Raw genomic sequence first — 25980 nt, forward strand, 5'->3', positions numbered from 1 at the left:
GAAACAACTAACATTTATCATGTCACACCATTTCTGAGATTCAGGAATCTGGGAGCAGTTCAGCTGGATGGTTTTTGCTGAGTCTCTTCTGAGGCTGAAGTCAAGCTCTCCATCAGGGGTACAGTCATGTGGGGCTAGAGGATCCATGTCCAAGCTCACACACATGGTTGTTGGCAGGCATCAGTCCCTCATTGGCTCTGGCTGGAGGCCTCAGTTCCTTACCACGTAGGCTCTCTGGCTTCCCTGAAGGCAAGGAACCCAAGAGATAATGAGAGTGAACCCAAGACAGAAAATGCAGTCTTGTATAACCTAATCTCAGAAGCAACATACCATCACTTCACTGTATTGTATTGGTCATAGAGACCAACCCTGGTACAATGCAGAAGGCATCCGCATACACCAGAAGGCAAGGGTCATTGGGGCCCCCAATAATTCATGTCTCTCCCTCATGCAAAACACACTCACCCCCTCCCAAGTGCCCCCAAGTTCTCTTCCCATGACAGTATCAGCCTAATGTCTGGAACCTCATCACCTACATCGGGTCTGGGCATGAAGCGCTCACTGTGTTGGCCCGTGAACTAAAGAGACAAGTGATGTGCCACCAGCCACATGCCCCACATACAGTGGTGAGACAGGCACAGAGTAAGGCCATGCATTCCCCTACTCAACTAGAGGGAGAGGACTGGAGTGCGTACAGGTGTCACTGGTCCACAGCAGTTTTAAAATCCGGTTGGGCAACTATGGGAAGTTCCTTGATGGGAAGCACTCATTCCTACTACTTCCTGGGGCCTTTCTCCATGGTTCTTGTCTCCACTGTCTAGACGCTGGGCTCCTCACTTGGAGTCCTCCTTGCTTTTTCATAAAGGGTAACATGTATTTGCAGCTGAGAGGGTTTTCATGACCACCCACTGAGCCAACCAGATGCCCCAGGTGTCCAGAGTTTTCACTGAAGGGTCACTATGTAGGCATGGCTGAATTATTGCCCATGCAGTTGGCCTTGATCTTCATCTCTACCTCCTCAACACACACGCTTCCCCTGGAGGTCAGGCTGATCTCACATGGCCCCAATCCTCTCATCACATGGTTGGCTCTTAGGGCACGGCCAGCCCCCAGCCTGAATCATCTTGTTGGCATACACTGTCAGATGTGGCCCCAGAGGCTCACCATGAGGAGCAAAGACACGCCTGTCACTCAGGAAATCCCAAGGAGCCGGGGCAAAGGCCGTACCTCGTTTTGGGTAAAGTTAATTCTTCATTTGAACGGCGAGGTTGAGAATCTTCCAGACGTTCAAGTCCCCAGCTCCTTCGTGTTTCACATTTCTCCTTCAGCTCCTCTCTCCACTTGCCTTTACTCCAAGTGGCAAGAAGAAATCAGGCAGCCGTTCAGCACTCGGGCTGGGAATCTCGTAGCTGGATCGCCCGGCTCACTAGTTACCTGTTCCGCGTTCCACAAAACTGCACGCGACACTAAAACTTTAGCCACCACACAACAAAAACGACCTTTCCTCAGACTTCTGGTCACGTGTTCCTCACCTCCCTTTATGCCCTCACGGGCCGGCTCCTCATGCTTCACGTTTCCACTAATAGTTTGTTCAAGGCAGTCTAGGCTCCGACAGGCTCTCCAGAGCCCTTCTGGCCCCCACCCCCTGCCCAGTGCCAAAGCCCAGTGCCAAAGAGTGCAGCACCCCACTCTTGGGATCAAAATCCTACCTGTCATTTGTTTGTGGGTAACAAATTCCCGTAAAACTGAAAATAACAAGCATGTACAACCTCACATAATTTCTGGGGATCAGGGGCCTGGGAGCCACTTAGCGGGGTGGCGTTTGCTCCGGGTCTCTCTCTCGAGGTTGCAATCAAGATGTCATCACCCAGGGCTGCCATCACTTGAAGGCTTGCAAGGGACTAGAGGATGCGCTTCTAAGATGACTCGCTCGTCCGTTGGCAGGATGTCTCAGTTTCTTGCCATTTGAGCCTCTCTGTAGGGCTTCCCCCAGAGCACGTGACCCGAGAGAGTTTGCAGCAAAAACAGAAGCCATGGTATCTTTATAACCTAATGTTGGGAGTCCCACACTATCATCCCCTCAATATCCTATTGTTCCCAGCTCAACTCCAGTCACTGTAGTGGGGGATTACACTAGGGCTCAAATACCAAGAGATGAGGATCCTTGGGGGCCATCTTGGTGACTGGCTACCACAGAGTCCTTCCACCCATTTTACAGATGAGGAAAGTGAAGCTCAGACTCTTGACCTCGGGCACACAACTCAGAAGTGGTGGAGCTGGGAGTCCAGCTCAGGCCCACCTGAGGCTGAGGCCCTTGCTCTTAACCTCCTCCTGCCTCCCGCAGGACGTCGATGCTCTGGATCTGGAGATGCTGGCCCCCTACATCTCCATGGATGATGACTTCCAGCTCAACTCCAGCGAGCAGCTACCCAGGGCCTTCCACAGACCTCCAGGCGCTGTCCCCCGGCCCCGTGCTCGGAGCTTCCATGGCCTGTCGCCCCCAACCCCTGAGCCCTCCCTGCTGCCCCGCTGGGGGAGTGACCCCCGGCTGAGCTGCTCCAGCCCTTCCAGAGGGGACCCCTTGGCACCCTCCCCCATGGCCGGGGCTCGGAAGAGGTGAGCCACAGTAGAGGGAGGATATAAAGGGAGTGACCCCCTGTCTTGCTCTTGCCTCCTGTTCCAGCCCCATCCCTCATCATTCCTCCTGCTGACCTGCTGATCTCTGTTCCAGCCAGGCCACGTCCCCAGCCCGTGCCATGTTTGTTCCAGCCTCCGGCTCTGCCTCGGCTGTGCCCCCTGGAGTGCCCTCCACTCTTCTCCTCGTTTATCCAAATCCCACCAGTCCACTAGGGCCCTCTCCTTTACGACATATTTATATCTGGCCTCGTCAGGATTTTTGTCACAGTTAAGAGAACATTGCAACAGTGTCAAAGAAACTGTCTAGAACCAAGTTTCCTAACACCTTTGAGAATCTGTTGAAAGCTATGGACTCTTTCCCAAGAACATTTACACATACATACACATGCACAATTTTGCATATAATTTCAGAGGGTCCACGTCCTCCTTCCAGAGACATTAAATTACTAATACTCGAGCTTTTGCTCTCCACGTTGCAGGCATGGGCCCATTTAGTGTCCAGAACGGTTCCTTTACTATCCGTATGAGGTTTTATAGATACATCTCATTATTTCCCAAAGCTCTCAGCTTTGTGCTGGATATAGAGTGGGTGCCTAATAAAGACTCACTGAATGAGGGAGGGAGGGAATTAATGAATATAGTAGGTGGATGGATGGATGGTGAGTGGGTGGGTGGTAGATGGATCACTGGATAGATGAATGGGAAGATGGATTGGCGGGTGGGTGGATGGAAGGATGGATGGATGGGTAGATGGGTAGATGGACGGATGGGTGGGTGGATGGGTGGATAGATGGATGGATGGACAGATGGGTGAACAGATGGGTGGGTCGATGGACAGATGGATAGATGGATGGATGGACGGATGGACGGGTGGACGGGTGGATGGACGATCGGTAGATGGATGGATGGGTGCGTGGATAGATGGGTGGATGAATGGATGATGGATAGAAGGATGGGTAGATGTATGAGTAAAGGAATAAATAGGCACTTGGGAGAGTGAATGAGTGCTCATCACCTGCTTACAGTGGTGCCCACACCTGCTCAGGTTTGTTGTGTTCTGAGATTCTGACCTGTTTCCCTCCAGAACCCTGGCTCAGAGCTCAGAGGACGAAGCCGAGGGGGTGGAGCTGCTGGGAGTGAGACCCCCAAAACGGTCCCCCAGCCCAGAGCCCGAAAACTTCCTGCTGCCTCCCCTCAGCCTGGTATGTTGGGGGATTTGTGGGATTCTCTGGCCCTCAGAACCTAGTGGGCTTAAACCTACTGTTTTACGGGTGGGAAAATCAGAGGGGCAGGGGCTGGCTGAAGGTCAAATGGAAGGTCAGTCATCCAGGTGAGGCTAGGACCCTGATTTGCTAGCTCAGGTCATGGGTATGAAAAGGCTCTGCAAATTTATATAAGTTGGTGGTAAGTTCTAAGAAGAAAAATTAAGCAGGGTAAAGGGGGGAAATGACAAAGGTTAGTATGTATAGGAACTTCTCCTGTGGGCCTCCCTCCCAAACCTAGAACAGTTCTTGGCCTTGGATTATTAGTGTAGCATTAAGAGTATAGACACTGAAGTCAGACTGACCTGGGTTCAAGTCCCAGGTCTGCCACCTAGTAACTGCAAGGCCTTGGGCAGGTGATGGGACCACCATGAACCTCAGTTTCCTCATCTGGGAAGTGGGATGGTTACATCTCACAGGACTCATGAGAAGCAAATGAAAATAGGCCGATCCTTAGTGGCTATCGATAAATAGTATAAAAACAACCAAGCAAAGGCAACATCCCCCGTCCCCCTCCTTCCCCCACCTCCCTGCTTCCATCTTGCCCCTGCTGTCCTTTCAGCACAATGGCAACCAGGACGCCCTTTCCAAAACCTGGCCTAGGCTGCGCCCCTGCCACCAGGCCTCCCTCCAGGACCTTCCATGGCTCTCTGGCTCCTCACTCGGAGCAGGGCTGTTTGAACGCGAGAGGTGTGTGACGGTATCCACAGCTGATGGTTACTGAGTGCCCACCTTGCGGCAGATGCTGCACGAAATGCCTTGTGTGATTAAACTATTTCATCCCCACGACCACTCTTCAGATACTGTCGCCGTGATCGTTATTCTTCGCGGTCACATTTGCACACGAGAGGACGAGCAACTGCATGGGTCAGAGTCTGGGCAGGAAACAGCATGCTCACGTGGGGGCATTGAGGAGCATTTAAAGGCAGGACCACTGGGGCGCCTGGGTGGCTCGGTCGTTAAGGTCGTGATCCCAGGGTCCTGGGATCGAGCCCCACATCGGGCTCCCTGCTCGGCGGGAGGCCTGCTTCTCCCTCTCCCACTCCCCCTGCTTGTGTTCCCTCTCTCGCTGTCTCTCTCTCTGTCAAATAAATTTAAAAAATCTTTAAAAATAAATAAGTAAAAGCAGGACTGGCAAAGGTGTGGGCAGCACACTGGGAATCAGCAAGAGGTGGCTCATCGCAGAGAAGCAGCTGGATCAAATAGCCCCGCTTCCTCCTCCCTCCTGCTGGCATCTCCTGTTTGGCGGACCCAGCAGGAGCACGTGCAGCAAGGACTCCGTGATTCTGGAGCCCACATGCACGGTCCACCTGCTGGGGCACAGACGAAGGGGAGGACGAGGCTCTGGCGGGGACGCACGGAGGAGATCTAGGACGCTCGCTTCACCCACAGTCAGATAGCCCGTAAGCGGCCGCTGGGCCCCGCCGGGCTCTGAACCACCACCGCACCATTGTACCTCCTGGGACACTGACAGTGACGATGGTGGTGGTGGCAGCTTTGTCTTTCTCCCGCAGAGCTTCCTTCTGACAGGAGGGCCAGCCCCAGGGAGCCAGCAGGACGCCAGCACCCACCTCCTGGAACTGAATGAGCCCCTGCGTGAGTAGCACGGCCCTGCGTCCCTCTCTCCGCGAGCAGGTGCCCCAGATGGCTGAGAGAGGGGAGGGGTGGGGCAATCCAGAAGGTGGGAGGGGGCGCTGGCAGTGGCTGGACGTGACCTTGGTAAAGACAGACAGCCCTACCCTGCTCTCAGCGGCACTGAGGGGGGAGAGAGAGGCCCCCAGGGAGGCAGGGGCTTGCCAAAGCTGCCCCTTGGGGTGGAAGCTGAGTCCAGGCCCAGGCTAGGCCTCCGGAAGCCTGTGTCTGATTACCATTTGGGCTTGCCCTTCCTTGGTCGTTCCCAGCTGTGTGGCTTTGGGAAAGACTTAGGACCTATTACAATAGTTCTAACTTTAAGGAGATGTTTTCAGGATCTGTGGAGGGGCAGCACAGGAAAAGCTTATTAGCACCAGACCTGATTGGTAGTAAACGCTCGAGAAACGTCTCCCCTCACGCGATGTTGGTGCTGCACGGAGCGAGACAACCGCTAGGCTTCTTTAGGTTACCGATCTCATCTTCCAGCACAATTGTCGGTCGCCAGAGCTCCACCCCAAACCTCCACGCATCAGCTAGGGGATCTTCTTCCCAAAGCACAAATCTGACCCTGGCCTCCCTCTGCTCCCAACTCATCCATGGCTCCCTAGTGCCCTTCTGAGAAAGAGCAACCTCCTCACCTTGTGCTCCAATCTCTGCGGGGTCCGACCGCTGCCTCATCTCAGACCACACTTGGCTTCACATCCTCTCTTCCAGCCACGGTTACGGTCTTTTGGTTCATTCTGTCCTTTATACACGTAACAAAGATTTACTGAACGCAGAGTCAATGCCAGGCACTGTCCTAGGAGCTGGAGACACAACTGTGAACAAAAACAGAAATCCCTGCTGTCACAGTGCTGATGTTCTAGCGGGGGACACGGTCCAGAATACAGACACAAATACAAGAAGGGGCGCTAGAGAGGAAGATAAGTGCTTCTGGGAAAAAAATAATGCATGCAAAGGGAAAGGGAACTCGGGGGTGGGGGGATTTCAGTTTTAAGTAGTACGATTAAGTGGTCTTATTGAGAAGGTGACATTTGAGCAAAGACCTGAAGGAAGTGAGGGAGTAAGCCGTGACAATTTCTGGGGGAGGAGCATTCCAGGCAGAGGGGACAACAAATGCAAAGGTCCTGAGTTGGGAGTATATCTTAGTTGAGGAAAACAAGACCAGGATAGCTGTAGCAGAGACAAGGGGAGAAGGGTGGGGGGCTAATTGCGTGGGGACTCTGTAGGGCACTGTGCTGACCTTGAAGTAATCTCACTTGAGGAGACAGCCTCAGGACCTTGGCATATGCTGATCCTTCTGCCTGAATGCTTTTCCTTCTATTCTTCGCCTAATTACTGCATCCTTTAGATCTCAGATCAAATATTACACCTTCCTTGAAGCCCTCCCTAACTTCCTAAGCTCATGGCTCATAACATCGTAGACCATATTTATGTGGGTGTTTATGTCATTATTTGATTTTTGGCTGTCCTTTCTCTGTGGGTGTGAGCCGTGTGAGGGCAGGGGCCAGGCTTGTCTTGTCATGGCCCTACTCTACTGTCTGTGAGGCAGGGCAGTGGCTGGACACAGAGCAGGGCGTCCGTACATATTTGGAAAGGAAGAGCTAATATTTATCTAGCACTCACTCTGTGCCAAGTTTTGTGCAAAACCTATTGTGTACATGACCGACGGACACCCCTCCCTGGCACTCAGGGCAGGGAGTTTCGTCTGTCCTGTTAACTGCTGGGTCCCGGGTGCCTGGCACAAAGCAGGTGCTCAATAAATATTTTCTGACTGGGTAAATTCTCACGAGTGGGGTAGGTCTAAGTCTCCCTGTTTCCTGGCTAATAGCAGGAGCTCACTTACTGAGCGCTCACCAGTACTAATTATTGTTCAAAGCACTTTACATGGATTCACTCATTTCCTTCCCACAGTAGCCCTGGAAAGGAAGTATTGTTGGCTCGTTTTACATATCAGGTAGCCCGGGCACAGACAGGTGAAGTCACCTGCCTCAGGTCACACAGCAAGTAAAGAGCAGAGCCGGGGATTCAAACTCAGGCCGCATGTGGCTCCAGCCTTCTTAACTACTGCCTTGCACATCCTGAGCACCTTGAGGTTCAGAGACTAGAACTTGCCCAAGATTTTACCACGACTTGAATCTAGGCACGCCTGCCTCACCACCCACGCTTTTAACTGTCAAGAGGGGAAGACGGGTTTGGGGAGTAATCCCCCACCTTCCATCTTCCCCCCACAGGCCTGGGCCCCTCGCTGCTCTCTCTCTACCCGGATGAGGACACCGCTGAGCCCAGGAGCCACTTCCAGCCAGCAGCAGGCTTGGCCCAGGCCAACTGAGCCAGCCCCCCTTCCCTTCTACTCCCCAGAAAGGACCTCAACCACACTCCACGCCGGCAGCCAACGCACAGGATGGGGGTACCAGGAGAGGGGTTCCCTCTCTCCTCTCAGCGGCGCCCCCCCCGCCCACCTTGGGCCTACCTCAGCCCTCACCCCTCTGCCCCCCCACGTCTGGGGGCTCTTTGGGGTGGTCTCAGCTCAGTGACCTCTGGGAGGGGGGCCCCTGGAGCCCTCCTCCTCCTTCTCTCAGGACTTCCCTTGGGGTTCTCAATCCTGGTGACCTCATCCCTTTCTCCAACTCTCCTGGCTTGGTTTTGGGTGACTAGGGGTGGGGAAGGTTGGGGTTCAGATCTGTGTTTCTGGGCTCTGGGGAGTATTGATAACCATAATCACATTTCTTTTCCATCCATCTTTTATTATTTCTTTTTGTCGTTTTCGTGATAGGTTTTGAATTGCTATGAATGGCCTGGGGTCCATAGGAATGCAGGACTCTGATCCCCCCTCCTCCCTCAGGTGTTAATGGCGGGGGGGTCTCGGGCAGACCTCACCCCTAGCAACTCGATTAGCCCCTTAGCCTTCCAAGTGGCCACCCCGCTCTGCCTGCCCCTCCACTGGGGACTTCCACTGCCCCCAGCCTCGCCTGGACACTGGTTTCATTTCCGGGGGTAGCCTCCAGCTTCCTCTGCTCCCAGACCAGGCAACCTCCGGCTCTCTATGGTTCTAGACCACACAACTTCTGACCTGCTCTTCTAGACTGCCCCGCCCCCAACACATCCTCTAAACCCCTCTGACTCCAGACCTCGCAAAGTCCAGCTTTCTCATTCTGGACCTCCCCGGCTCCAGCACTGTCTCTTTTCATACCTCCACGGCCTCCCAAGTTATCTGGTTCTAGGTCTCCACGGCCTCCAAGTCCCTCAAGCTCCAGAGCCTACACCCACCAGAGTCCTCTCGTTCTAGAACTCACTCTGACGTCCTCTGGTTCTAGACCTTTCCTTGTAAATAAGTCTCCCTTGTAACAGATGTCACATGCTCTGATTCCTGCTGATTCCAGCTCTTACAACCAACAGCTGCCTCCGATTCTGGACCCCATGACCCAAGCTTCGTATTGGTTCTAGTCTTCCTGATCTGGAATACACCTGGCTCCAATTCCAGACTTCCTAATTTCTGAATCATTTTGGTGGTACGCTTCATGATGCCCAGCTCCTTCCTTTTCAACTTTCTACCCTCAAGACTTACTTTTCCCATCAAAAAGAAGTAAAATGAGTTTTAAGTCGATCTTATAACCATTATAGTACTTCCGGGGCAGACTCCATGCTCTAGGTCTCTCCTGCTCTAGACCTTGTGACCTCCACCATCCACTGGTTCGAGACCACCCAACCTTTAGAACTTGCAGTTCCCAGGAGCTTCTGATTCCGTATCTGCTGATCTCACTTTTCTCTGATTCTTGAATTTGGCTTCAAAGGTCTTTCGGGTTCCAGACCTCACCCTATCGATTCCCTTGGTTCTAGACCTCACAATCTCCAGTTTGCTCCCCAGATCTTATGACCCCAAATTACTCTAGATCTAGAACTTAGCCTTCAGACTTCTGATTATAGACCTTGCCTTTACCAGTTTTTCTGGTTCTAGACCCTACAATGCCCAGCTCCTGATTTTAGATCTTATGACTCCAAAATCCCTCTGGTTCTAGAACTCGGACCTCAGAGTTTTTTTAATTCTATTCTTACTCTATAGATTCCTCTGGTTCTAGGCCTCACAGCCTCCAACTGTCTCTGATTTCAGATCCAAATTCTTTTGGTTCAAGAACTCAGCCTCCAGGTGCTTCTGATTCTAGAATCTGGACGTCACCCTGTGGATTCCTCTGGTTCAGAATCTTAAGACCTCTGACTCTCTGATTCCAGACCCCACCCTCCTAATTCTATTCTGGGCTTCCTGCCCTACTCAGCTTGCCCCAATTCCTGCTCTGTCTGAAGTCTTCCCATTCCAGGTCCCTCCACTAGTGGACCTCATGCTCAAGCCTCGCCATCCTTGAGCTCATATCCCTACAGTTTCCCTGTCGTGGAACCCTCAGCTCTCCAGGGATGCACTTACCTTTACTTTACCCCAGGTACCTGGGGGGCCTGGGGCTCCCTTACAATCCAGGAGACTTCCCCAGCCGTGCAGACACACGCACAGCCCTATCTGCATATCACGGGGTGGGGAGAGAGGCCAGGACTCCTTAATACTCCTGCCACCGCCTGTGTGTCGCTCTTACCCTCCAACCCTGTTTCTACGATGGTGCTACTTTTGGGTCTCCCACACGAAAAGGCCCCCCCTCTCTCAGCCCAATTCACCCCCTTTTTGGAAGGCACTTCTCACTCTGTTTTGTCATGGGATGGCCTATCCAGATTGGTGCTATGGGGAAGAAGGGTCGGGTCCCTCCTTCCCTCAGGGGGTAACCTGGGCCCTCAATGGAGGGAACTGGGCTGGGGTGGGGAAGGGAAGGGACTGGCCCAGCCACTCTGGCTCTGAAACCCACTAATCTCTACGCCGCCATAAAGACCTCGCCTTGGTAGGCACCAGAGCTCTGTGTGTTGACTCATCTTTGGGGTCGCCTCAAGGTGTGTGGGTACACTGATTGTCCCCGTGTGGCTGTGATTGTGTGTGTACGTGTGACTCTGTGTTCCTGCATGGGTCTATGTAACATTGTGGGTCTGGTGATGTTGTAATTCTACATATGTGTCTTTGTGACGTAATTCTGTGACCCTGTGGGGGTGGGGAGTTGTAATTCCATCTACCTGTGTGTTAGTATCCGAGTGCAATGATCCTGCTTTATGTGTGTTTCTGGTGACCCTGGGTTTCTGTGTTCCCGAGTGTGGGAGGTTTTGTGGTGTTGAAATTGTGCTTACACATATAGGACTCTTTGACACTATCATTCTGTATACTGATATCTATGTGACATGGTTTTCTGTACTTGAGTGTATGTGTGAGAGAGATGGTGTGTCTACAGATCCATGGGCAGATGGGCATGCTATGGAGCGTAGAGACAGTAGAGTAGGACTGAAGAGCACAGAATCAGGTGGGACAAGGTGAAGTCCTGGCTCTGCCGCTCTCATTGTATGACCTTGGGCAAGTTTGTTGACCTCTACATATCTCAGTGCCCTCAGTGGTAAAATGGAGCTGATACTAGTATCTACCTTCTAGGCTGATGGTTGGCTGTGACAGGAGGTGGTGGGATCAGGCTGCCAGGACAAGGAGATGGGGGAATGGGATAGCTCATGCTTCCAAGAGGGGAAGCCACAGCAGGGCCTTAAAGGATTTAGTGCTATAGTTCCACAGGAGTCCCAGCTGAGGGCTTGGAAAGGACGGCCTGCAAGGGTGTACAGTGGGGGGGTGGGGGTGGGGTAGCATCTGGAGCTACCGCCTGAGGCTGTACTATTCAGGGTTTCCTAGGTCATTAGAAAGAGTTTAGAAGACCCTGGGGCCTACCATCATTATGCATTCAAGATTTGAGTTTGAATAACTTCATCAAGACTTAGATCCTCTTCAAAAGCCTCAAGTCTCATCTGCATTAAAGCTCTCCATTGAACCCTCTCACAAAAGTAAAAGCTTACAGGGACTAAAATCCACTAATACATTCCATTTTATATCCTTAAAAAAAAAAAAAAAAGAGTTTAGGGTTTTTTTTCCTAAGGGCACTGAGGCACCTTGGCAGGCTGGGGACTGGGGGATGAGGATGAAGAAAGGAGATGGTGTAACAAACTTCTGAGCCTTGCTCAGGACTAGGGGATCCAGGGCGCCTACAGTTAACAGCTAGAACCACTGACCTCAAGATTGGAACTTTATTCTCTTGGTTTGAGAAACCACGCATTTTTCAGAGGGGGGGAACTGCCCCTAATTGCTCAAGGTCACACAAATAATTGCCAGGAGGTCTAGTCTCCCGGCTCCGGTTCTGCGCTCGGCCCGGGGCTGCCCTGCAACCACACCCACCCACCCGAGAAGCCGGGGCGGGGAAATCCCACCGTGGAAGCCCTTCTCCCCCTGCCCCCTCCCCCCCAACTTCTGCGGCCTTGGCACACGGGAACTTTGGGAGCCGGGGCCAGGCCAGACCTTCCTCCCCCTCGCCCCGCGCGCCCCCTTTCGCCCTCCCCATTGGCTCGTTCTAAGAAGGGCGCTGTCTAGGGACCCTCTGGTCACCTTGTCCTCCGCGCGCTCTATGGCGAAAGGGCCCTGCGCACGCGCGCGAAGGGCGCCTTCGGGGCCCGCGCTTTACGACACTTGTGCAGCAGCGGCAGCAGCAACCCGGCACTCCTTCGCGACGATTCGGCCGGGTGCCCCTGGCGGCCGTTGCCAGGGTGGGGGTCGCTTTGCGGCATGGCGATGGCGGAGGGCGAGCGGACTGAGTGTGCTGAGCCCCCCCGGGACGAGCCCCCGGCTGATGGCGCTCTGAATCGGGCAGAGGAGCTCAAGACGCAGGCCAACGACTACTTCAAAGGTGAGCCCACCCCGGAGGGGACCCAGGGAGGGTGGAGAGCGGCCCAGGGCAAGGGGTGCCCGGCCCGCGCGGAACCATGGCAACGCGGAGCGGCAGCCTGGGCGCGGGGCAGACACTACCAAGTGACCCGGCGTGGGGAGGCCCAGGATGGCGCTACGAGGGGGCGACCAAAGGGGCTTCTGACAGAAGGGGTAATACCTAGTAGTGGCATTCGGAGCGGGTGCTACTGAGTGGGGAGACTGGGGAGGGCGCTACCAAGTGTGAGGCGGGAGGGGGACGGGAACGAGGGCATATCCATACGTGAGATCCTTGAGAGGTGCTAGTTATGGTGAGACCTGAAGAGGGCGCTGTCAGGTAGCGACGGGGCTGGGGAGTGATGGTGCTACCATATGGGGAGATCTGGGGTGGTGGCACCAGGTGGGGCGTGGGGGGCACTGTCCCAATAGAGTAGGGAATTGTAAGGGTGGGGAATAGATCATTAGGTGGGAGGGCAAGGAGATAGGAGATTTGGGGTTGCAGGAGGAAAAGGGATGCGTGGGAGGCCCTGGGAGTAAAGGTGGGAAATCCCAAGAATAGTATGACATAAGATCTTGGGAAAGAGTAAGATGTGGGGGCACTGATTCATTCACTAATTCAGCATGTTTATTGAGCACCTGCTTTGTGCTAAGGCCTGTGCTAGACTCTGGGGATTTAGCAGTGAATGAGGCAGATGTGGCCCTGCCCTTTTATAGCATGTAATTTAGCAGGAGAATCAGACATTGGGTAAAAACACAAGAAATAATAGAATACTTAGAAGTTGTGAGGAATGCTTTGAAAACAACCCCCACAGGGTGTGAAGTAGAGAACAAGGGCTGGAGGCTACTTTAGAAAGCATGGTCAGGGAAGGCCTTACTGAGGAGAAGGCATTTATGTTGAAAAGAATCTCAAAGGAGTGTTCCAGGTGGGTGCAGCCACATGTACAAAGGCCCTGAGGTAGGAAATGAGAGGCTGGCGTGGCTGAAACTTTAGCAAGTTAGCGGGGAGACTGATACAAGATGAGTTTAGAACAGGGGCCAGACCAGATAGGGTTTTACAAGTCACTGCAAAGCTAGTTTGGATTTTACTCCAAGAGGAGACATTGAGTAGATAGATGGGCCAGTCTGGAGCTCCGAGGAGAATTTGGGCATGGTCCTCCTATGAATGGAATAGAACACCTGGGAATGGATGAGGTCATATAGGGAGAGAAGGGGCCAGAACCTTGAGGAATTTTAATGTTTAGAAAAGAAGGAGAAGAGGCTGAGGAGGAGTAGTCAGTGAAGTGGAAAGAAAGTCGGGAAAGGTGTCAGGAAAGATGAGAGAAGAGAGTGCTTCCAGAAGGAGAGGGCTGTGCCTTGGGTCGGGTGCTGCCAGGGTGAGCACTGAGCCTTGACTGTTGGATTTGACTCCACGAATGTTGGTGGTAGCCTTAACAAGAGCAGTTGGCAAGAGCAGTTTCTGGGGAATAATGAAGGTGGTAGTCAGCTAGGTAGTCACTCACCCAAAAGTGAACAGGAAGTGAGGAAGTAGAGACAGCAGATGTTGACAAAGTGGTTTGAGTATTTTGGTCCTAAAAGGGAGTGGAGAAACAGGGAGGGGGAGCTGCTTTTTTTTTTTTTTTTTTTAAAGGGTGGATGAGTCCAAGAGTCTGGTCCGATAGCCAGAATTGATCCTGCAGGAGAGAAGGGAGACTTACAGCAGCAAAGCCGGGAGAAGGGAGCAGGGGAGGAATCTAGAGCCTTTAGCGGCCTTCAGTTGGCCTTTAGTGGGAGCACAAGGGGATTCAGAGTGGGAGCATTTGGTCGGGCTGCAGCCACAAGGAGGTAGGACCTGTGAGGGATGAGGCTGGAGGTGGAGCGTTGGAGGCCTGGTCAGGGAGTGTGGATGTCATCCTCAGGGTGGTGGGGAGGCATGGTAAGATCCCCCAGCTTCCTGGCTGGGATTGGATGCAAAGGCAGAGCTGGAGCCAGGAAGGAGACTAGGATGGTGGACAGGTGAGGGATGGTGGTGTCGCTGACCAGAGACAGAAACCAACTTAAGAAATGTTTCAGAGAGGAAATGAGGGCTGGAGAGAGGGAGGAGGGAATGCCAGGCAGAAAGAACAGGATGGCAAGGGCCTATCCTGGCAAAGGGGAGCAGAGCCTGGCACCGAGGAAGTGAGTGGGGCTGGAGTGTAAGAGGCAAGGGAGGGGCCTGAGCTTTCTGCTGGGGACTCTGGGGAGCCATGGATAGTTCTGAGAAAGGGAAGGACAGCGTCAGGTTTGTGCTTTAGCCAGACCCCTGCAGAGGGGCAGGACTGGAGGCTGGGAGAGCAGGGAGGAGGCTGGGGCAGGAACCTGGGCCGAACAGGATGAAGGCCAGACTGGGGCAGGGCGGGGCTGTAGGGATGGAAGTGGATGAATAAATCTGAGATGTTGGGGAGGCTGACTGCACAGAACATGGCCACTGTCTGGCGTTGAGGGGTTGAAGAGTCAGGAGAAGTGTCCAGGACAAGGCACGGTCTCCAGCTGGCGGATGGCAAGGAAGGTGGGGCTGTCCCTGAAATGGGGCTAGGAAAGAGCAGCAAGTACGAGGGTTGATGCTGAGGCGAGGTCAGAATTCTGGGAAACAGTAAGCCATGGGGAGGGGCCCCCTGCTCCCCAGGACCTGGGCGCTCAGAAGCCCTGAGGCTGGGCAGGCAGCCAGAGGTGCTCGCGTCGAGCTGGCACAGAGGAGAAAGCTCCTCCTGGTCCAGGCCCCTCGCTGTCTGGCAAGCAGTGGCAGGCACAGAGCCCCAGCCTCGGGGGCTGTGGGAATAACAATAAAAAGAATAATTACAGCTCTCCGTAACTGAGCCCCTGTGGTGGCCCAGGTACACCACTTTGCTCAATCTTCCCCCGCGGCACTGGGAGGTAGGTAGGAGCAGCCCTGTTTGTTTTATAGAGGAAGCTGAGGCTCAGAGAAGTGAAACCACTTGCCCAAGGTCAGAGTGTGAGCAGCAGAGCCCGGATGTCCCCCTTCCTCGCCACGTGCTTGGCTCCCATGTTCAGAGTCCTTACCTGGAGCCTGCAGGGGGAAGAGGATAGCCCCCCTGCCAACACGGCTGGATCCCCTCTGTGAGCTCAGAGCCTGGTCCCCGATGTTGCTCTGCTCTCTTCCCCTCTCTTTGGTCCTCATCGTCCCCCCTTCCGTAAAATGGGAGGGGTTGTATTTAACCCCCAAAGAGGCCTCTGGGTCTAAGACTTTGTAGACATGGTTAAGATCTCAGGCTGCCTGGATCCAAATCTTGTTTCTTTCTCCTACATGCTGTGTGACCTCCGGGCAAATGACTTAACCTCTCTGTGCCTTTGTGTCCTCATCTCTAAAGTGGGGACTGTCTCAAGGGTTAGATGCACCCAATTTGTAAAGCAGATAGAACAGGGCCGGGATACGGTGTCGTTGGGTAGATGCATGAAGTGCAGTCTGCTCCCATTTCCTCTGATTCTCCTCTTCTCTTCAGTTAGTCATGTATTCACTTCTTTTGCAAGTATCTGCTGATGGTTTTCTCTGCTGTGGCCACATTCCATATGAAAGTTTATTTAGCCCTCACAGCTCGGCGAGGCAGGGCACGGCCGATAGTGATTCCTGCATTTTCAGATGAGCCAGCGGAGATGCAGGGAGGGAAGGCTGTTTGCCTGAGGCCTCGTGGTCAGCATTCGTAGAGCCAGGTGTCAGGCTCGGAGACACCTGGCTCCCCACCCCAGGCCAAACGGCCACTTGAGTAGCACCTCAGCCGTCGAGAGAGCTGGCCAGCTGGCCTCTGGAACGTGGCCGGGAGGCTGGAGGTAGTCTCGAAGGCACTGCGTTCCAGGGAGGGTCCGTCAGACTTCGGCTCTCTGATTCTGCCCTTGCTTGTTTCTGGGAAGTCCTGGGCCTGCCCTCTGGGGCTCCCAGGCCTGAAGAGACACACTCATCACCTAACGGCGACAAACCCGGAACGGGCAGGGCTGGGATAGGTGAGCCCAGAGGCTGGGGCAGCCCGAAGGAGTGCCTGACCCAGCCTGGGGGTCAAGGAGGGCTTCCCGAAAGAGGGGACATCGGAGCCATTTGACAGATTGCCAGATATTAGGCTGCAGGAGGAATTGTTCTATTGTTCCTGGCCATCTCCCCAGGACCTGACTTCTGCTTTTCCTAGTGTCAGTCTGTCTGCCTCTGTCTTCCTTCCTTCCTTTATTCATTGAAGAACTATTCATGACGCCTGGAACCCTCTTCTTCCATTTTCTTCACCTGACTCACTCTTGCTCAATCTTTCTCATCCTCCAGGTCTCCCACTATGGCATCCTCTTGGTCTGTCCCTGTGCTGAACACTCTGGGTCATCAGTGTCTGGAGATGTGTGTGTGTGTGTGTGTGTGTGTGTGTGTGTATGTCCGTGTGTCCTACTGGACCGTGAGCCCCAGAAGGGCAGGACAGAGGGGGTGCTGTGTCTTCAGACCGGGCAGGGCCCAGAGAAGTAAGACAGACAGGGCCCCAGCCCTCACAGGGCTTAGGTTCAAATTGGGGAAATGGATTATAAGCAAACAAAACAAAGGTTTATCATGGTTTATACAATGGCACTGGAGAAAAGAGGTGGGAATTAGGGCAAGCATTCCCATTTTAGGCCAAGTGCTAGGAGAAGGACTCAAACTCAAGTCCAGAGTGGGTACGTAAGTTGCCGAAAGATACCTGGCAAATAAGAGATGGAGCCAGGGATTGGGCCCAGGCCACCAGCCCTCATGCTAGGCTCCCTCTCAGGGGCCACCTGGCACAGAGAGTAAGAATGGGAGTGTTTGGGTGTCAGCTTGTCCCCCAATTCCTGCCTACCACTTGCCTTGTGACCTCAAGCATGGGCTTTCCCTCGCTGAGTGTCAGGACCCTCATCTGGAAAATGGGGCTAATGCAGCTGTCCTCAGGGGTATTGTGAGGGTTCAGGGAAGGGACTCATGTACCAAGAGCCCCACGTGGGACTTGGCACATCATGGTCCGCCGAATCAGGCAAGCCTCTGCGCCTTAGCCTCCTCCTGTCGAATGGGCACGTGGGAGGGGTCCAGGCCTGGCTCTGCAGATACAGACCAGGCGTCTGGCCTTGAACAAGACCTCCGTGGCTCATCTGTAAAGTGAGCACCAGACGGTGCCTATGCCATGGAGATGTGAGGATCCGTGGGTCAAGATATAAAGTGCAGGGCACAGCCGAAGCTCATTTCAGATAAAATGAACCTTTTCCCCGTGGCCAGACGGCACATCCTGCTGCTCTGCACCTAGAACCTCAGCATCCGCACCCCGCTGTGGCTGTGGCCTTTGGGGTCTGTCTTGCCGGCCTCGCCGCCCTCATCCCCTTCCATCTTCCCGCTTGCTCCACCCCAGCCACACCAGCCTCTCACTGGTCCTGGAACACAGGCTTGTGCTGGCAGCACACCCCTCCCCTCCCCGCCCCAGGACCTTTGCACCTCCTGCTCCTTCTGTTGGAAATGCTTTTCCTCTTGTCCAGTTTGTTGCTTCTTTTGGGTCTCTGCTGCTATGTTCCCTTCTCCTTGAGGCCTAAGTAGATTCCTTCTCCTCTCCCACATCCTCTTCTCCTACTGGGCCCCCTCTTTGGCTTGTTTACTTGCCTTTGGGGGCTGGACAACCAAGGGGCTCAGGACAAACTCACATTTGCTGATTCACAACACCTCAGCTCTGGTACTCGAATATATCTTCTCCGGGCCATGGGACTGCAAGAAGACCCTCCTGAGGTTCTGGAAGAAGCATCGCCCAGGTTGGGGCCTTAAGGGGTGATGGCTGGGTGGGTGTGTGGAAGTGACTTTGAGTCCTGGAGATTTGAACCTGAGGGGACAGTTGGGACAGAGAAGAGGGGACAGGCTGAGTAGACATTTCTGAGCTCAGCTGCGGACCTCGGTGTCCCCATCAGTGCATGGGGAGACTGGGCCAGTACCCAGCCTAGGGCCCGTTCTTACTGGGTGGCAGCAGCCCTGCCTCATGCCGCCTCCTCCTCTGTGTCCACAGCCAAGGACTACGAGAACGCGATCAAGTTCTACAGCCAGGCCATCGAGCTGAACTCCAGCAATGCCATCTACTATGGCAACCGCAGCCTGGCCTACCTGCGCACCGAGTGCTACGGCTACGCGCTGGCCGACGCCACACGGGCCATCGAGATCGACAAGAAGTACATTAAGGGCTACTACCGCCGGGCCGCCAGCAACATGGCCCTGGGCAAGTTCCGGGCCGCCCTGCGTGACTACGAGACGGTGAGCCGGGCCTCGGGGAGTGGGCCGCCTCTGGCCAGATGGGGGGGGCACGGCCTCAGGGTGCGTGGCTGGCGGGGGAGGGAGGGTGTGAAGAGGCGTCTGCCTGTTCATCCACCCCTCACCCATGCGACAGATAAATGCCCCAGAGGCCCCTTGGCCTGGAGCACACTTTGTGGGTTCACATCCCAGCTCTGCCGTCACTTGCTGGGTGAGCCTGGATGAGTTACCTGGCCTCTCTTTGCTGCCTGTTCCACAGCATGAAATGGGGAGAATACCAAGACCTGCCTCTAAGGGTTGCCATGAAGAATCAATGAGTTTCTGTTTTTCAAGCGTTCAGACCAGTGCCTGGCCCGTAACCCGTGCCCTGTAACAATGCACCGTTGGGGTTTTTGTTGCTGTTGGTGACCAAGAGCCACGCAAGCCGTCTTCCAGCGGAGCCATAATTTGGGGGGAGGCAAAACCCAAACCCGTGACCTAGAGTAGGCAAACAGATTCATGGCGGACGAGGATATGTGCTTGGAAGAAGGCAGAACAGGGCCATATGCTGTAGAGGGCAGCACATGGGGCACGTGTCGTGATGAGAAGAGGGAGGGGACCTAGAGCATGGCAGGTCACCAGTTCACCCGCTCATCGGCCACTCCCATCCCTATGATTCCCTCTCATGGTCATGATAGGCGTGAGGATGTCAGGGTGTGTGTGTTCCTGCCACGCATGTCCTGTGCCCTCCGTGCGGACTGGCGGAACGAATCGTTGTGGCAGCCCTGTGGGAGGGGGACTGGTGATTAACCCCACTGTGCAGATGGGGAGGCTGAGGCCCAGGGAATCAGGTCACCTGTCTGCCAACACGCGACTGGCAGGTGGCAGACCCGGGGTTTGAAGCCCCGGCACCTGTGTCTCCTGCTTCGGAGAGCCTGACAGGAGGGGTTTTGCTTGTTCTGTTCATTGGGTCGTTGCTTGGCACCAACAGGGGCTCAGTCAGAATGTGTTGCGTTATTCTGCACCCCCCTCATACACACCCCCATACTCCCTCCTTTTGTTTCATTCACCACCGGGCGCTGGGCAGCTTCTGTTGTGTGGGGAGGGGCGCCTAGGGGCTTGAGAGCCACGGGCTGCAGTTGGAGGGAGTGGGGCTGGCTGCTGGCCTGGGGTGGAGGGTGGGTTTCAGGCAGGTAAAGGCTTGAGCCGAGCCCTGGGCCGGGGGACACCTGTATCAGGGCGGGGGCAGGGGCATGGAAGGGCGGTAAGGTAGAGCCTGGGGACAGGATGGAGGAGGGCGTGGGGCGACACCCAGGAGGATGGGGGAAGGAACGTGGGACAGAGTCCTTCGGAGCTTCAGGTCCCAGGCCATTCCGCAGCCTAACCTGCACCTTGTTGTCCCCTGGTGTCCTCATCTAGAGAATAGCAACAAGATGAGTGGCCACCTCCTGGGTGGCCGTGGCATGAGTAGAGGTTATTGGGGCGAAGGGTCCATTAATGAGTAACCCAGGAGGGCCCTCGGGGTTGGACGGGGGCAGGGTTTTTCTGCAGGGCTCCCAGTGCGGGGAGAGGCCTGGAGGAGACAGGGCAGGGCAGAGGACCGACGAGCCTGAGCACAGGTCTGTGGCAGGGTCTTCACCGTGCGTGGAGTTGTAGGAAAGTCTTTCCTGGGGTACAGTCCCCTTCTCCTCATGGCTCTGGCCCCTGGTCAAGCAAGGGCCTAATCCCACATACTCCATGAGACTGAGATGGTTGGTTCTAGCCATCGTGTGGACATAATCACATCTGAACATCTTCCCAGGCCTTTTGGATGCCATGGAAGGCTGGTGGCGGGGGTCCACAGCTTTTTGGGAACCAACCTGAGGTGGGGCCACACTCAGCATTTAAATCGTCACAGCCTATTTCCCTGTGGAGGCTTCGCCAGGAGCAGTGGCGAGTCCCCACATGAGCCCGGGATCCTTGCCCGTGTGGGTCCTCCCCAAGCCTTCAGGCTGTCCGCTTCTCCACTCTGACACATTTCATCAGGTTCTGTGAGCGCCAGGCAGCTCCCCGTCCAGGGGTCTCTGCCTCCTGCCCCCCTGCCTTCCAGAGGTGCCCTGCGATATGCTAGAGCTTCAGGCCCCCGCTTAGATCGCGGCTTCCATGGAGGCAGAGCCAAGATGTAGCCTTGGATGAACACAGGCCTGAGACTTTCTTTCTCTTTCCTTCCTCAGCCTCAGTGTCCTCATCTGCACACTCACCATGGGCCTCGCTCTGTTGTGAGCTCTTTACGTGCCTGGGCTCAGTCCATTGTGCGGGCAGGAAGCAGAGGTCTGGAGGGGAAGCCCCTCCTCCAAGGCCTTGGGGAAGAGTTGGGCCTGGAACCCGGAGTCCCGTCCTGTGACTGTTCGTGGGCCATGCAGTCAGTCCAGCAGTTTGACAGCAGCACCTCTGTCTTCCTCAAATAGAATAGAGTAGAAAAAACAGTTCCTTTGGAGGAAGTGTATATATATATTTGTGAAAAAATGTTTCTCGCGTATGTGCATATGGGTGTGTGGTATAAAATGTATCTTTCCTTACCGTGAGTCATGATCCAAAGCCTCAAGGCTACTAATGGCGGAGCTGACGCTGGCAGCAGCCCGGCGCCCAGCCACGGGCCGGCTCCGAGCGCTCTGGCTCTCTGCCCTCGCTGTCCTCATCTGTAGACGGGGGAGACACTAGGGCCTGCCTCAGAGGGCTCCTGTGAGGAATAAACGGGATTAGTACGTGGAGAGTGGGGCCTGCCCCCACTTAGCGCTCGCTGCCCTTCCTTCTGGGGGTGTGGGGGGAGAGCCCCTGGCCCGTAGGAAGGCTGTGTGCCCCTCCAGGGGCCTCAGCAGGAACGGGTCTCCCTTTTCCGTGGGTCCATGCTGAACCCCGCCCCCCATCCCTCGCACCTCCAAGTTAATCCTTTCAGAGGGACCCTTGCTCCAGGATTCCTTGTCCCTTTTTTGGGTCCTCTTCTCGGAAGACCGCTCCGCCCCTGCCGTGTTCTTTCCTGTTTGTGGTTGGAATGCAGCTGGTCATCTGGGCTCAAGCTGGATCCAGGGGACTCCTTCTACGCTCCCCACCTCGGATTTTGGAGGTTTGGTTTATAATAGGGTTTGCATTTGGGTTTCTTCTTCCAGCATCGTCCAGCCTTGCAGGCCCGTACGGCGTGCGTACCCCTAAGGGATGGCGACCCCGTAGTTCCAGGAGTCGCCGTAGCTGATGTCTCGTACAGCCCGCACCGTGGGCCGGGCCACGGTGACCTTCATGCCCTAGGAACGGGCAGTGTTCACACCAACCCTGCGCCGTGGGGTCTGTCCTGCTCCCTGATTTATAGATGAGGAAACGGAAGCCCAGAGTGTGGGCCTCTCCCTCAAGGTCCCACAGCCAGGAAGTGACAGGCTGGTACCCGAGTCAGGCGCGTGACCACCGGCCGTACGCAGCGGGCAGAGCGCCTCGGCACAGCGCGCTCCCATCGCTCAGCCCGACTCCGACCGTCTCTCCTCTTCTGTTGCGTTTTATAAAAGGAACGTTGAGTATGACTCGCTAAATCAAGTCACTAGAGGGTCTTGCCCTGGAGGATGACAACCTTGGTGTCATGCTTGAGACTGTCCCTGTGCATTGCCTGCCCGAGACCCGGCCCCGCTTCTGCTGCCTGTGTGCCTCGGACGGGCCCCTCCGGGCCACATCTCAGCACATTTAGAGTCAAGTTCGGGCAAACTGTTTGGTGGCCAGATCTGACCCGAACTTACGAGCGGGATACTGTGACTACCAGTGCCGCTCGGACCTGCCGGGGGCGTTACGGTCCCCACGGCATTGCCCGGTTGCCACCCGTAGGCGGCCCCCACGGTGTCATGTAGGGATCGCGAACCCGGCTTACCGTGCGGTCAGGTCGAACACTGTGGTTCTTGCCTGTGAGCGCTCCCGGCTGAATGGCACTTGTCAAAACAGCTTCTCGAGGGCATCGTGGCTTCACACGCGGTTGTGAGAAGTGAAGTGAGACCGTGCTCCTGGTTTCCCCCGTAACCACGTAGACACCACGGTCAGAATCTGGACCGTGATACAACCCACATACCACTTTCTAAAGACAAGTCCAGCGTTGAGTTCTGACTCGCCAGGCCTCTCCAGTCTGGAGGGAATGACCTTCCCTGGGAGCAGTGGCGCCCGGCAGGGCCACTTCCCCTTTCCCAGCCTGTAGTGAGTCGAGGCGGCAGCCACCGGGCCTGGAGTGAGTACTCTCTGGCTGTCGGCCCCTGTGATGGGCCCTCCGCAGGGGTGCTGGCACCCTGCCCTCTTCCTAGGAGCTGAGGGGGGCTCAGGCCGGGGACAGGTGGCAGTGGGCAGGGAGGGGGTGCAGTCCAGCGTGCAAGGTGGAAGGCAGGATCCTAGGCAGGGACAAAACAGAATCCTGGCTTTTTGGGCCTCGGTTTCTCTGCCTCATGTCTCTGGGCCTCAGTTTTTTCATCCATCAAATGGGGATTGTGTTAACACCCGATAGAGCTGCTTGGAGGATAAAGTGAGCCAGTTCAGTGCGGACGACAACATCAGGTACATGGTAAGGGCTCCGAAATTTAGCCGTGTATTGTTACTGCTACTGATCCTCTTTTCCCGGCCTTGTTAGTATTCGTCCGCATTCTCCACCTACCCTGCGAGCTCTCTGAGAACTGGGACCGGCCGGAGGAAATGCGTAGTGGTTCATCCTTCCCCTGGGACGCGTCCATTCCCTCCTGGGGCGCAGCCGCAGCCTCACCCTTGTGGGGCCACCTTCCAGTGGGGAGACACCCACCTCCAGCCGTGTTTAGGGCTGGGCCTGGTGAGCCCCAGGGCTTGTGGGAGCACAGAGGGGTGCTTGACCCCGCCCTGGGGGTGGGGGTGCTCCTGGAGGAGGAGGAGCTAGGAAGGAGCTGGAGGTGGAAGGGAGGTGTCCTGGGCCGGGGGCAGCCTGTGCAAGGTGACGGGAGCTAGCACATGGCACTCGTGGGTTTGCTCTGGCTGGGTTGTGCTGGTCGGACAGAAAGTAGAGGGGTGGGCAGGCCCGCGTGGGCCTGGCCGAGTGGCGGTTTGGACTTGATCCCAGGGTGTGGACTCATACCCTCTCCCTGTTGGGAAGGGCTCCAGGGGATGTCTGGTGCCGCCTCCCGAGCCTCGCACCACACCCACAGCCCAGGTGGAGCTGCCTGGCAGGCTGCCCTAGCCTGAGCCTGCCCAGACAGGGAAGAAGCCATCGCCTGCCACCACCCAGCTCCTTGCCATCCGCTGGGTCTGCGCACCCGTCCCCAGGGTGGATGAGCCCCCGTGATCCTCGGGGGTTAGCAAGTGCCTCCGCACAGGCTCCTGACTCCCCCCGGGGGGGGGGGTGGCATCCCCGCACTTGAGGGCCAGCTCTGGCATCTCTCTCCGGGCCCCCGGCACAGGAGCTGTGGACCTACTCCTCGGGCACCGCGGTGTGGGCACGTCCGGCAGGGTCCGCTCATAGCAATTACAGTTACAGATAAGGAAACTGAGGGGGGTGGCGGGTGACGTCCTTGCTGAAGGTGACACAATAAGGAAGTGGCAGAGCCCTGTCTGCTTCCGAATTGGGAGGGTCAGAGTTTGTAGAAAGCGGGATAGAAGGTGGGGGTGGTGGGACGGGCTCCTTTTATAGAGAACTTACTGTACCTCCAAGTCCCGGGCCTGGTGCTTGTTTGCGTGTGACCGCATCTCAAGCACAACGGCCCATGAAAGGGGCCATGAGGTGCAGCCACCACTTGTGTGGACTTTACTCTTGCCAGCCTGGCGGCGCACGCACGCTGTGTGCAAGTTCGCTGTGTGCAAGTTCGCGCCTGTGATCCTCACGGCCGCCCTCGGAGGCGGAGACCGTTACCTCTTCCCTCCCGCGGAGAGGCTGCCCGGCTGCTCCCGTGACTCGGCTGAGGATCGGTGGAGCTGGGCTTTGAACCCCGGGCGGCCTGCCTCTGCCCACAGTCTCTGCTGCCCTTCAGAGGCGGAGACTGAGGGGACAGCACTCGGTGCCGGGGCTAGCTGCAGCGGGCGGGGACCTGGATTCCTTACCTGTGCTTCCCCACGGCCCTGCCAGGTGGAGCCTGCCCTTGTGTCCCCCCACCCGTTTTATAGATGAGAAAATGGAGGCCGGGGGGGTCCAGGTTATCCAGCAGGTCGTTGGTTCTGTTGCGTCTGGGCTGTTCCTTATGACTGTGGACCCGGCCCACCCCTCTCCTCTTCCTCCCACGCCCCTCGGTGTTGACGGTCATGTCAGTAAAGTGAGCCTCAGCCTGCTGGGGTCCCCACGAGGAGCTCCAAGCTGAGCACATGCTCCGAAGCTGGGACACTTACTTTAACGACACAGCTAAGATTTTTGTAAGAAATCCCAGCTGCTTGGGATAACAGTGTTTACCAAACCTCAGGACAGCCCTGGGTGGGCAGCTCTCCTTGCCCAGTTTCGGGAGGCACAGGCTGCGGCCTGGAGATTGATCACGGTCAGGGTCGCACCGCTAGCGCATGGAGGCCGGTGGTCTGGCTCCAGGTTCGTGGCGCCCAGGGCCAGGCCGAGCGAGCACAGCCACGGCGTCCCCTCTTCTGCCTGCTCCTCTGCCCCAGGCCAGCTGTGCCGGCGCGTTGATGCCTCTTTTCTTCCTTCCTCTGCCTGCCTGCCCAGGTGGTGAAGGTGAAGCCCCACGACAAGGATGCCAAAATGAAGTACCAGGAGTGCAACAAGATCGTGAAGCAGAAAGCCTTTGAGCGGGCCATTGCAGGAGATGAGCACAAGCGCTCCGTGGTGGACTCGCTGGACATCGAGAGCATGAGTGAGTCGGGCCTGGGTGCCCCGCCACACCCAGCCCCGAACATTCCACATCCTTGCACGGGCCCTCTCCATTCCCCACGCACACTGGGGAGTGGTGGCGCGGGTGGCCTCTGGCCCCGGGCTGCTGTCTTTTGCTCCTCTTCCTGCGTTCCTGGGAACTCCACAGTCCCACGCTGGGGCTTGCGTTCCCCAGGTCAGGCCAGGTGGGTGAGCCCCTCCTACCCCCCGCCGGGGTCTAACTCCCTGCCCGCCTCTGTACCGCCCAGCCCACCCTTCCCGGGCCTCCCTGTGGGACTTGTCTAGGTCCTGCAGGCCCTCCGACGATTCAGTTATTCGTTCCACAGCTAATTACCGAGCACCTACTACGTGCCAAACCCTGTTCTAGGCACTGGGGATACAGCTGTGAATAAAACAATCTCTGCCCTCACCAAGCTGATGCCCTGGTAGGGAAAGAGATGATTAACAAGTCAACAAATGAATTAACTGTGTTAAGTGCTATAAAACCCAAGTAGGCAGTGGGGAGAGAGGGTGCTGGAAGAGGGGGGCCCACTGGACAGAGAGGAAAGCAGAGCCGGCCCGAACAGAAGGAGCAGGCAGGGAAAGGACC

General features: G+C 55.9%; 2 protein-coding genes and 1 long non-coding RNA gene across 16 annotated transcripts in view; 2 read left to right on the plus strand and 1 right to left on the minus strand.

Moving 5' to 3' along the window:
* Positions 1-10416, plus strand: part of HIF3A (hypoxia inducible factor 3 subunit alpha) — a 60273-nt gene extending 49857 nt beyond the window's left edge. For 8 of the 14 annotated variants that reach the window (XM_078063069.1, XM_078063072.1, XM_078063076.1 and 5 more), the window contains 4 exons: positions 2345-2616; positions 3722-3839; positions 5414-5495; positions 7766-10416. In XM_078063069.1, the coding sequence (XP_077919195.1) occupies positions 2345-2616; positions 3722-3839; positions 5414-5495; positions 7766-7863 (570 nt within the window). In that variant the 3' untranslated portion in view covers positions 7864-10416. The other 6 variants (XR_013444249.1, XR_013444248.1, XM_078063077.1 and 3 more) reach the window with 6 other exon arrangements.
* LOC118534474 (uncharacterized) lies at positions 1-12148 on the minus strand. The gene is made up of 3 exons (XR_004916681.2): positions 12037-12148; positions 6170-6349; positions 1-243 (listed from the first exon to the last, which is right to left on the minus strand). It is a non-coding gene; the product is annotated as an uncharacterized LOC118534474 (long non-coding RNA).
* The window catches only part of PPP5C (protein phosphatase 5 catalytic subunit), a 21951-nt gene continuing 8102 nt past the window's right edge, over positions 12132-25980 (plus strand). The window contains exons 1-3 of the mRNA XM_036090364.2: positions 12132-12334; positions 18348-18589; positions 25227-25374. Coding sequence (XP_035946257.1) covers positions 12214-12334; positions 18348-18589; positions 25227-25374 — 511 coding nt within the window. The 5' untranslated portion in view covers positions 12132-12213. The remainder of the gene's footprint in view (positions 12335-18347; positions 18590-25226; positions 25375-25980) is intronic.

This window comes from Halichoerus grypus, chromosome 15, assembly GCF_964656455.1.
Source record: "Halichoerus grypus chromosome 15, mHalGry1.hap1.1, whole genome shotgun sequence".
NCBI classification, from domain to species: Eukaryota; Metazoa; Chordata; class Mammalia; order Carnivora; family Phocidae; genus Halichoerus; species Halichoerus grypus.